General features: G+C 41.4%; 1 protein-coding gene across 1 annotated transcript in view; it reads left to right on the forward strand.

Annotated features, from left to right (window-relative positions):
* LOC111151624 (lipase H) overlaps positions 1 to 12,967 on the forward strand; it is a 44,940-nt gene that overhangs the window by 28,622 nt on the left and 3,351 nt on the right. The window contains exons 6-8 of the mRNA XM_022509731.1: positions 2,306 to 2,473; positions 3,822 to 3,917; positions 5,796 to 5,907. Coding sequence (XP_022365439.1) covers positions 2,306 to 2,473; positions 3,822 to 3,917; positions 5,796 to 5,907 — 376 coding nt within the window. The remainder of the gene's footprint in view (positions 1 to 2,305; positions 2,474 to 3,821; positions 3,918 to 5,795; positions 5,908 to 12,967) is intronic.

The following is a 12,967-nucleotide window of genomic DNA, read 5'->3' on the forward strand; positions in this document are numbered from 1 at the left end:
TGATTAAAAGCTAATACGAATTATTTCTTTCTCTTGAAAAGGTATGTCCTTGATCTAGAAATTCCATATCTAGAAATCTCTCCTAGAGAAATAATGGAAAAGATAGACAAAATACAAAGTGCAAAGATACCTGACATAGTATTATTTATAAACGCTAAATTTTTAGAAATAGTCTAAATATCCAACATGGAAAATTGTTAAATAAGTATGGTATGCCCACATAAAGGAATATAATTGTTTAAAAGTCATATTTTCAGATTAATGAAAATGCTTACAGTGGGATGTTAAGTGCAAAAGACACAAAACTCTACAGTATGATCCCAATTTGTTTCTTAAAAAGTGTATTTGTACATTTGTAAGTATAGAAGAAAAGACTAAACCTAAATGCTGAAAATAATTATTAGTGGTGAACTCTGGATATTGGACTTCTAGGTGATTTTTGCATCATCATTTCCTATTATTTTATATTTTCTAAATGAGCATGTATTATTTTATAATGAGAAAAAACTCATAAAACAAAAAAAATGGATAGCTAGAAGGCAACATAAAAGTAATGCGGGGGACAGAATAAAAAACCCATCCTCAATTGCTCTAAATATGTATTTCACCATTGCTAGAGAAAGTTAAATAATCATGAATATGATTCTAGAAAAAGATGATCTTATTACAAAATGGTAGCTGTATACAGCCCCATGGGAATGACGTGGTGTTTGGAAATGATCCAGATGAATTGGCATAAGTAGGGTCAGCCATATTGTGCCATAAATGGTGGGTGTACAAATCCTGTCCCATGTGGTAAGCATCACTACCTCTAAGGAGCCAAAGATAGTGTGCTTTGCTTATAAAGGACATTCTCTGTATTGCTATCAATGTCATTGTTTCTGTAAGTGGAAGTTCCAGAAACAGTAAGTCAATACTGACCTGTCAGATTTAGTCCAGTCCAGCTTGGCCCGAACCCACGCTTTTCTTCTCTTGCCCCAGTTTATTTCTGTCCTTCACTGATCTCCTCTGTGGGCATAAGTGGACTCTGGGGAGGAGGAGACATGGGTTTGATTCAGCACTGAATGCCTCTCCAAGCCACTAGCTCATCATCATAACTCCTCTTCTGGGGTTCACTGTCTCCTACTCAGATCCTCACCTCCATTGTTTGCCCATCTTTGGGGTCCTGTTCCCTTTCCTGAATGCATAACTTCATCATCAGACCCATCCATCTTCCAACAACCTTTCAGTGTTGTGTGCTACGGTGCTTTGTCATGTCCAGCTCTCCTGATGCCATCTCCACACATTGCTGCCTTCCTCTCTCGTCACTGCACTAATGGCACCTGCTAGGAACTAACTGGAGGCTTGCCTCACCTATTCTTGCCCATTCATGGCTTCCGGTGCCACCCCTCATTGTTCAGTCCCTCTTACTTCACCCTACACCCTGTAGCAAAAATGGAACCCCTACCTCTGGGCTTCTCTCATGAATGCCCTGTGTACACCCATTAGAGACTCCTTTAGGTCTCTACCGTGTCAGCCCCCACCTTGAAGTGAGAACATTCTGGAGCTGTCATAGAGCCTTGTTCATTGAATACAAAGTCCAGGCAAACTTGCTAGCTTTTTCTTGGCCCTCAAAAGTACTAGAGAATCCTTATGTTTATTTCTTGCCAACTCCTGTGATCACTCCTCATGCGTCTATTCTAAGATCTCCCTGCCTATAAACCCTCACCTCTTAGAGGTGACCTCGATTAAGATCTCACCTGAGGGAGCCATTCTATCTCTCCTCATTTGAGTTTACAAGGTCAGTCTTCACATTCCTGTTCCCTTCTGCCCTCAGGGTGGAAGCATCCCCCATTCCTTTTCAAAGCCCTCTCCTCTGCTTGCCTTCCTTGGGGGGAATCCTCAGTGCCTTCTTTCTCTGTCTTTACTAGTTTAAATGTGTTTGCCTTCTGTTGAGTGTCTCTGGAGAAACCGTCATTGGATTTTTCTCTTCCTTTTCAATGACAAAGGAAGGACATAGGTTGAATCCTAATTCTCTACCTCAAAATAGCTGCATGACCTTGGTCAAGTCATTTAAGCTCTCTGAGTCTCAGTGTCCTGCTGGGTAAAATGGGATTAATCATGCCTATCTTCTTTTATCCTGCCAAGTGCCAGCAGGAATCCTGATCTATGGGTTTTTATAAGGATTCAATGGGATAAACAACTGAAGTTGTTAGCACAGTGCCTGGCATCTAGGAGACAGGATGAATCGTGCGTGTACCATGTGACACACCATTGTTAAATGCTACACTTGCTCTACTCTTTCCTCGTTCCTTTTACCATCAAGGAATGCGGTATTTTAAGTGTGACCACCAGAGGTCCGTGTACCTGTATCTTTCTTCCCTGAGAGAGAACTGTTCCATCACTGCATATCCCTGTGACTCCTACCGGGATTATAGGAATGGCAAGTGTGTCAACTGTGGCATAGCACAAAAGGAGTCCTGTCCCCTTTTGGGTAAGTCCAACAAGAGTTTTCCCTCTGATTCACAAAGAGTTCATTTTTGGTAGGATCCCACACCATTTTACTATCTAAAAATGGGCCTGAAAATGACGTGGTGAAAAAACATTTTTACTTTGCTTTTTCCAGCCAATTTGTTCTGTGAAGTACTCTTGGACCTCCCACTCATGTGTTAGAAAATCCATTTGTATACAATTTCATCCAGAGGGCAGTACAACCTCCTTGGACCCTCAAGCATAAAAAAGAAGTTTCCAGACTAGTTTCCAAGCCCACCCAGGGCAGAGTCACCTTACATAGCCTGCTCCCATGGGGACATGTGTCCTCGTTGTGCACACAACCTCTCTGCTGGGGGAGGGGCACAGTGGACCCAGACTCTGCTGTCAAACGAGCCTTGCAGAAAGATCCCTTCCAACAAACTGTGTCTGAAAGCCCTTACACTGAACCCTGGTTCTTATGTGCATGTACAGTTTGGAGTGGGGGTCACAGATACACAGCGGAGGCTGCTTGCATATTTGCCAAGGATTGGTAGAAATATTCCAGATTGTGAGGACTTTGAAACTGGATGATCAAGAGACTTGTCTAATTGTTCAAAGGAAAAACCCATGTTAACATCAGGTCGTGCTGCAGACAAGGGGTTCTCAACCTTGATTGTGCCTAAGTTAATTGGAAAGCTCTAGGAAACTCTTAAAAATTACTCATGTTCCCATTCTGGATCGGTCAAGGCAGCATGTGAAGGCCATTCTCTAAGGGTGCAGACAGAGCTGAGAGAGAGTGAGAGAGCGAGAGCGAGAGAGAGAGAGAGAGAGAGCTCAGCCTCATTCCTGCAGGCACAGACATGAAGGAGAAGAGTACCCTGCTTGTTCACATGGTCCTCGCCAGCTCAGGTTCTGTGCAATTTAGGGGCCTAATTGTAGTTCTTCAAGAAAGCACAATGCTTAGCAAGAGTGATGCTATTTGAGGTATAAACCTGAATCAGTTTTAATCTATAAAATGACTGTATTGCTGAAAAATGTCAGCGCTATTCTTAGTCTACCCAGTGTGTGAGAGAACTAGTAGGCTACTGAGAACCAGCGTGATACAATGTCAGTAAAAACGGGGGAGAGCCACTGTGGGGTCATTTTGCAAGTCCCAGCTCTGAGGGAGAGGGTAGCAAGAAGGGGCGGTGGATGCGGGGTCGAGGGGGGCAATGCGCTGGTGGCTCTGGAGGTCCTCCTATAGGGTGGGTATAAGAGGGGGATTGTCTTGGGGGTGTGGGCGGTCAACTCACTGCTCTCACTACCTCCCCAGCTGCTTTGACACTTATATAATACATGTTAATGTTCCATTTTTCCAACTTGCTTTACAGGCTATTATGCTGATAACTGGAAAGAGTATTTAAAGCAGAAAGATCCTCCTATGACTAAAGCGTTCTTTGACACAGCTGAGAAGGAGCCATACTGCAGTGAGTGTTGGATGTGGTGGTTTGCTTGTGCCCAGCCCCCTCCTTTTTTGTTAAATGGCAGAGTCTCAGCTTCCTGGCTGCCTCCTGGCAAATGGCTTCTGGGCTACCTCCTGGCAAATGAAGGTCATAGTTTGGAGCTGGAAGGAGTTGGGTGGAGTCCTGACTCCACCACATAATAACTATGTGACCTTGGTCAAGACATTTAACCTCTCTGAGTCTCGGTGTCCTGCTAGGTAAAAATGGGGATAATAATGCCTATCTTCTGGGTTATAAGGATTAAATCTCAACAAACATGGTTATTAGCTTTGCTGGATGGCTATTCTTTTTTTTATTTAATAAAAAAATTTTTTTTAATAAAAAAATACATTTGTATCTTTAAGCAAACTCTACACCTCATGTGGGGTTTGAACTCATGACCCTGAGATCAACAGTTACATGCTCTACTGACTGAGCCAGTCAGGCGTCCCCTGGATAGCCATTCTAATTACTAAGATCTTCCAGAAAATTTGCTTAACCCCCCCCAAACCTGACATTGAGGCTAGGTAAAATCAGGTGTCAGCCACATCTACAAAGCAACCATGATGACCTTCTAGTGACATTCAGAGTTTGAGTATTCCAGATGGGGCTAAATGGGGCAGCAGATGATTAGATGCCCTGTGAATCAAGTAGGGATTTTCCTGGGCATATCTTACTGTCTTGTTCCCCCTTTTGCTTTTCTTAGGAGCACCCTAATGAAAGAGGTTGCAGATCAGTGGGTTTCCCTCCTCCTTTGGAGCCATTTATGGCAGCCCAGGGTTTGCTGTTCAAGTGAGGCAAGTGCCCGAATAATAATGGGCCATGAAATGGCAACACTAGGGCTAACCTAATTCCTTTATGGGACCAACATCTCCCTGAGCCTCCATCCCCTTCTTGGCAACTCTGATCAAGAGATAGCAAGTGTGGCTATCATGGTGGGTTCCCCATCTTCCCAAAGCATCTGTGACCTTGGGAAGCAAAGAGTGGGGAGGAAGACTAATTCTCTGAACACATCATACACTATGACTTATTCAGTAGGAATATACTGAGTGCCTATAAGGTACTACTTCCAGAATTAAAAAGAGCAATCCCTTCCCAGTTACTGCTGTAGTGTATTTTAGCTTTATTTTTTTTTAACTACATAAGACGTTACTCGGGCAATATTTGTATAGATGTACCCATATACTTACCAGGTTTTTTGATTATCATTTTTTTCTCTTGCATTTGTAAATTCGGATAAATGTGCTGACTAATGGGAGAATACCAGAGCATGATAAGAATTCTAAGAGGGAAACCTGACTTAGTCTGAGGGTCAGTGAAGGCCTGACATGGAGGAAGTGACACTGACCTGAAGGATGAGCTGGCAAAGTCAGAGTGTCCAAGTGGGGAGAAGGCCCAGGAGCAAAAGACAGCCTGGCTGTGCACGTGATAGGGCATGACTGGGGACGACATGAGAGAGGCTGGTGGACGTGGCCCAGATTATGGAAGAACTTGTCTGCTCTGGAGTGTCTCTGCATGGCCACCTGGTTGGTTTATTCTACAAGGGGAGGGAGTGCGGTGAACCAGTCATACTCAGCAGTAGATCATGATATCTCAGTCAATAAGGTGGGAACACCAGTCCAACTGTGATGCCTACACATGACAATGGGAGACCACTGAATGCCGCCATCACCCAGCCCATCTTTACTGAAAAGAATGGAAAGGAATATTAGAAAATTCTGCCCTGGATCTTTGCAGAGACTCTAGGAAGGAAAAGAACAAGAGACTCAAGTTATGAGGGAGGTTGGGTTTTTTAGGAATTGACCTTTCAGGGGACCAGTTGAGAGTGTACCTCTCTTATTGTGCTCTCTTCTTGTTTTGTAGTATATCATTACTTTGTGGACATTATAGCTTGGAACAAGAACATAAGAAGAGGGTCCATTACAATCAAATTGAAAGACAAAGCTGGAAACATCACAGAATCCAAAATCAATCAGTAAGTTGGGCTGGGATAGTTTGCAGTTTGGTATCTCCCTTTTTGTGCAGAGAAATTATATCCCAAACATACTCACTTTCTTATTTATAGGTTTGTACTTGTCCTTGTTCTACAAAAGATCTAAGAGAGCAGTTGCTTCTTGTGGCTCTTGACCCTCCAGCCTCTTTACAAATGAAAGTAGTATAGAGATTTCTTTTCTTTTCTTCTTCCCACCCTCTTTCTCTCCCTTCTGCCCTCCCTCCCTTTCTTCCTCCCTCTCTCTCTCCTCCCTTCCTCCCTCTCCTGCTTCCTTCCTTTGTTTAAACATTTAATTGCTAAAGTCATCCTTGCTTGCTGTAAAGGATTTAAACAATAAAGAAACATATAACATAAAATATGTAACATAAAAGTGCAAGTACTTGTCCCATCCCAACAATCCCACACCTAAAGACACCTACCCCGCCACACATTTCAATTTTTTTTGTGAGTTCATAATACACAAATATTTAAACATATATATGTATGTTTCTGAAACTCAGAAAATGTGATTTGCAAAAGAAAATTGGAAACATCCTAAAAATCTAATGATGGGGAAATGGTTAATTAAATATTATCATATAATAAAATATTTATATATTAATTTATGAAACATATTAAATGACATGCTTATAATATGCTAAGTGAAAAATGAAGGATATCAAATTATAGAAGGTATAAAATTAGTTCAACAATGCCAAAAAAATAAAAAAGAAATATGCCTATTATGTTAGATTGTGGTAGGAATATGAGTGCTTTTTTCAGCTTCTCTTCACTTTTCTCTCTTTTCAGCTTCTTTTACTTTTATATGATGTTGCATATATAGAGTTTAAAAATGGCTAACTGTTTTCATCCATTAATTTTATAATCAGGAGAAAGGGGGAATATAACTCAAAAACCTTTAAGCAAAGATGTTTGAGGCTCATTTTATTCATTTACTCAGGAAACATTTTTGGGGGTCCTATTATCTATTAGGCACTTGGGTTGTCTGTTAACTTCACTCATAGAGAACCAAATGGAATGTCATCTGAAACTGAATGTCACCTGTGGGTTTACCATGTAGATGAATAGAAAAGCTGTGTGAATTGGTGGTATGGAGGTGGCTTTTTTTTTTTTTAAGTCATCCTTGGATCATAATAATAATAGCCTTTGTTTATTGAATTAGGCACATTACACATGCTGGCTAATGCAGGTCCCACTAAAACCCCGCGAGGTGGTATTACTGTCTGTATTTTATATTTAAGGAAACAGAGGGTCATTGGCCAATACCACACTCCCTTCAACGCCAATGTCCCCAAGCCCAGTGAGGCTGCATTTTCAGGGAGGGCACCGCTAGGGGGCGCATCTTGAATAACCAGCGCCAGCCGGTTTATAGGCTGTGATCCTCAGTAAGAAAGCTGGGCAGAGACCTCATCTGGAGATTCTTAGAAACAGCAGGGGAAATTGCTGTTACAAATGAGACGTGGTCACTTAAAAAAATTGGTTATTCATGCCAGTAACTGGTTACATATTGGCTTTACATTGTCTTAGGAGTTTTAGTCTTACGTAGTAAATCTCTCCTGACTAGGACTTTCTAAATGTGAAAGGTTTTCTGTTGATTAAGGTCGCGACCTTAACATCTGTACTTCATTCACATTTAGTCATTCTCAGTCACATTTGTGAAAAAGTCATCACCATATCAGAGAATATCCGGGGAAAAAAGGGAAATGGTTGTTCTATTACAGGGTGAGATATGTCTACTTTTCTCTTTCTTTGCCAGGTAAACTTTTAGTTTTCAGTGTTTTTACAATAGTATCAGAGAATGTGCCCCGAGTTTATTCGGTCTTACCGGACTATGGATACAAATGGAGTCACATTCAAGGATATTATCTGCTTGGCGATTCTCCCTCTATCCATATTTTGGATGTATTTCTTCTTTTTATTCTTAAACCTTTAAAAAAATTAAGATATAATTCACCTATCATAAAATTCACCCTCTTAAAATGTACATTTCAGTGGTTTTTAGTATATTCACAAAATGTGCAAACATTACTACCGTCTGATTCCAGAACATTTTTATCATCTCAGAAAACAACCCCATACCTATTAGTGATTCCTCGTTCCTCCTTCCTCCCCAGCACCTGTCAACCACTCGTCTGCTTTCTATTTCTATAGATACACATATTCTGGGCATGTCACATAAATGAAATCATACAGTATGTGGCGTTTTGGTGTCTGGGCTTTTTGGTTTGTTTGTTCAGCATAATGTTTTCAAGATTCTATAGCATGTACCACTACTTCATTATTTTTATGGCCACATAATATTCCGTGGTATGGATAGATCCCATTTTATTTCGATCCACTGACCTCTGGGTTATGGGCCCAGCTCACTTCTACCGTGCCACTCTTCACACATACAACATTTTATTTATCCTTTTATCAGTTGATGGACATTTGGGTTGTTTCCACTTTTTTGGCCATTATGAATAATGCCACTATGGACATATATGTACCAGTTTCCATGTGTACCTACGTTTTCATTTCTCTTGGGTATATACCTATGAGTGGAGTTGCTGGGCCATACGATAACTGTGTATTCCACATTTTCAGCAAATGCCAAACTTTTCCAAAGCGGCTGCACCATTTTACATTCCCACCAGCCATGTGTGAGAGTTCTAATTTCCCCCACATCCTTGCCAACACTGTTAATACCTATTTAAAATTTGTTTCTTTTGCATTGTGATTGAAAAACTCAAAACATAAAATTTACCATCTCAATCATTTCTGAGTTGAGTAGTGTTAAGTATGTTCACATTGTTGTGAAACAGACCTCCAAGAACTTTTTCATCTTGTAAAACTGAAATTCTATACCCATTAAATAACAACTCCCACTTCCCTCGCCCTCTAGCCCCGAGCAAGCATTGTTCTAGTGTTCCTATGATTTTGACTACTCCTATGAGTGGACTCACATAATATTCATCTTTTTGTGGTTGGTTTATCTCACCTAGCATAATAATCAAGTTTTATCCATGTTGCAGCATGAGACAGCAAGACTTTATCTTGTCTGATAAAGGCTGAATAATATTCCTTTGTATGTATGTATCACATTTTGTGTAAATATCACAGGCATGTCTTCTTTTTTGTTTTCTTCTTCATGTTTTCTTTATTGTAGCCATTCTAGTGAGCATTAGGTTATATCTCATGGTTTTGATTTGCAGTTCCCTAAGGATTAATCGCTTTGAGTGTCTCTCGTGCCCTCACTGGCCACTTCTATATATTTTTTTGAGAAATGTCTATTCAGGTCCTTTACTCATTTTTCCTTTTCCATAGATTTCATTTTTTAGAACAGTGTTAGAGGGGCGCCTGGGTGGCTCAGTGGGTTGAAGCCTCTGCCTTCAGCTCAGGTCATGATCCCAGGGTCCTGGATTCAAGCTCCGAGTGAGGCTCTCTGCTCAGCGGGGAGCCTGCTTCCCTTCCTCTCTCTCTGCCTGCCTCTCTGCTTGCTTGTGATCTCTGTCTGTCAAATAAATAAATAAATCTTAAAAAAAGTAGAACAGTGTTAGATTCCCAAAATCGAGCAGGAAGTGCAGAGATTTCCCATATGCGCTCTTGGCCCCATACACAGCCTTCCCAACTATCAAAATCTGGGTAATAGAGTGGCACACCTATTAAGACCGACACATTGTCATGACCCAAAGTCCATAGTTTACATTAGGGTTCACTGTTGGTGGTGTACATTCTATGGGTTGTGACAAACAATAAGAACATATATCTACCATTATAGGATCATGGAGTAGATCCTATACTCCTAAAAATCTTCTGTGCTCTGCCTGTTATATCCATCTCTTGCCTCTAACCTTTGGCAACCACTGGTCTTTGTTCTGTCTCCATAGTTTTGCCTTTTCCAGAATGTCATGTGGTCGGAATTGTCTGGTATGTAAACTTTCCAGAGTAGCTTCTTTCACTTAGCAATAAGATTTAGGTTTCCTTCATGTATTTTCGTAGCTTACTAGCTGATCTCTTTAAGCACTGAATAATATCCCCTTGTCTGGATGTACTACAGTTTACTTATCCATTCTTCTACTGGAGGACATCTTGGCTACTTCCAAGTCTCCATTCTGAATAAAGCCGCTATAAACATCTGGGTACAGGTTTTACGTGCCTTGCTTTAAAATTGGGTTATTTACCTTTTTACTGTTGAGTTGCAAGGGTTGTGTATATACTCTGGACAAAAGTCCTTTATCGTTTTAGGTCTCACATCTAGGTCTTATCCATTTTGAGTTCATTTTTGCCCATAGAATGAGGTAGTGGGTCTGACTTCATTCCTTTGCCTGTGGATACCCAGTTGTCTGAGTACCCTTTGTTGAAAACCTATTCTTTCTCTGTGAATGTCTTGACACCTTTGCCTAAATCAATTGACAGTCAGTGAGAGGGTTTATTTCTGGACTCTGAATTTTCTTCCATTGATCTATGTATTTATCCTAATGCAAGTACCACAGTGTCATGTAGCCCACTATAGCATTACTGAAGCTTTCCCACAAACTTTGAAATCAGGAAGTATGAATCTCCCAAATTTGGTCTTTTTCCTTTCTTTTTTATTTAGAGAGAGAGAGAGAGAGAGAGAGAGAAAGTGTATGCTGGGTAGTGGGGGTGGTCAGCAGAGGGAGAGAGAGAATCCTAAACAGGCTCCACTCCAGGCATGGAGCCCACCGCGGGGCTTGATCTCAGGACCCTGACATTGTGACCTGAGGTGAAATCAAGACTCAGACACTTAATTGACTGAACCACCCAGGTGCCCCAAGTTTGGTCCTTTTCAAAGTTGTTTGACTGTTCTGGGTCTCTTGAATTTCCCTGTGGATTTTAAATTAGTTAATCGGTTTCTGGGGGAAAAAAGGAAGCTGAGATTTTGACAGAGATTGTTTCTGCTCCCCCACCCCAAGACAGTAGGAGAGTTGTTTACTTAGAATTCATTTTTAGTTCACCCCTCCGCGGAGTCTCCCATTCAACTCCCCTCCTTGAGTGGCTTTGTTCCCTCTCCTACTGCACTGCAAGGCCATGAAAAAGAAAACCTATTACCAGCTTTCACAAAAGGCCACCAAAAGGTGATGTGATTTCAGTATTTCTACCTCCACCATTTTTTAAGGTTTCTCAATAATCTTCATTTTCCCCTTCGCTCAGTGCAATGTAAAAGGTTTTGAGTTTTGCTTTTAATTGTATCCATCACTAGGGCACCATCCTACCAGAAGCAAACATCTGGCTCCTATTATGGGTCCTAACCCGTAGCTCACCAGCTCTCACTCCATTTATTCGGGTATGACCCCAGTCCCTTGGGTAGTGCCGCCCCAGGTATTTCCAGATTTCCCTCAAGGTGGAAGAGTGGGTTCCACCTGTACTCATAGACAGGCTTCTCAGCTCCAGGAGGGTTTCCCCCTCTCCTGCCTTCCATCTGTCCCACTGGGTTTCACCATCTGCCGGTGGCCTCACCCTCTCCTGAGGCCCTACCTGCTTGTGGTTGCACAGCTGCTCTCGGAGAGGGATCCAGTTCAGGGCGACTGGCTGCCGTTGGTCATCCTGTCACTTTGGTCCTCACTTGCAACCTTCCATCCTTCCCTGACCTTGACACGTACCGGTCAGTTATTTTTAGAACGCCTTCAGTCTGGGTTCTCGTCTGATGCTCCCTCGTGATTACATTTAGTTCACGCATCTCCCGCAAGAGGGCCGTAGAAGTGATGCTCTGTTTGGCTCAGTGTGTCCTCTCAGGAGGCCCACAGCTTTGCTTTATTCCATGAATGTGGATCACTTCATTAAGGGTGTTGCTGCCAGGCTTCTTCACTATCAAGTTACTGTTTCTCCTTTGTATTAGTAAGTACGTTGCAGGGAGGTACTGTGAGACCATGTAAATGTTCCATTACTGGTCAAACTTTTACCCACTACTTGAGGTTTTGTGGTTGAATTGTTACTACTGTGGTTGTCAAATGACGATTTTTCTAATTCATCATTTAGGAAAAGCTTTCTCATTTCCCCCATTTGTTTGGTCATATCAATATGGACTCATGGATTTTTATTTTGTTAATGTTAATATTTTGTTAACGTTTTATTTTTATTTTGTTAATGTTCATGTTAAATTACTACCATTTACTTATTTTGATATTTAAATTGTCTCAGATCCAGCCAGTGAAATCTCTTCAAATTGGGCCTGTGCCCTTTTTTAAGTGCATTTTTTTAATCATTACAAAAACACATAATATAAAGTTTATTATCTTAATCATTTGTAAGTGTACAGCTCAGTAGTGTTAAGAATAGTCATGTTAGGGACGCCTGGGTGGCTCAGTTGGTTGAGCAGCTGCCTTCGGCTCAGGTCATGATCCCAGCGTCCTGGGATGGAGTCCCACATCAGGCTCCTTGCTTGGCGGGGAGCCTGCTTCTCCCTCTGCCTCTGCCTGCCATTCTGTCTGCCTGTGCCGCTCTCTCTCCCTCTCTCTCTGACAAATAAATAAAATCTTTAAAAAAAAAAAAAAAGAATAGTCATGTTATTGTGAAATAAATCTCCAGAATCTTTTCAGCATGCAAACTGAAATTCCGTGCCCATTGATCAACATTCCCTTTTCCTTCTCCCTCCAGCTTCTCCTAACTACCATTCAACTTTATATTTCTGTGAATTTGATTACTCTAGATACCTTATATAAATGGAGTCCAACAATATTTATCTTTTTGTGATTGGTTTTATTGCATCTAGTATAATGTCCTTGAGGTTCATCCATCTTGTAGCATGTGATAGAATTTCCTTCCTTTTTACGGCTAATATTTCATTGTGTGTCGATATCATGTGGTGTTTATCCGTTCAGCCACTGACGGACATTTGGGTAGCTTTCATCTCTTGTCTCTTGTGAATGTTGCTGCTGTGAATGTGGGTATGCAAACATCTTTTTGAGAACTTGCTTTCAATTCTTTGGAGTTTCTACCCAGAGGCAGAATTGCTGGATCATGAGGTAATTCTATTTTTAATCCTACAAAGAGACCCCAGACCCTTTGCCATTGTGGTCATACCACCTTACATGCTAGCAAC

The sequence above is a fragment of the Enhydra lutris genome, unplaced genomic scaffold (assembly GCF_002288905.1).
Source record: "Enhydra lutris kenyoni isolate GAN:26980312 unplaced genomic scaffold, ASM228890v2 scaffoldscaffold2, whole genome shotgun sequence".
Taxonomy (NCBI): domain Eukaryota; kingdom Metazoa; phylum Chordata; class Mammalia; order Carnivora; family Mustelidae; genus Enhydra; species Enhydra lutris.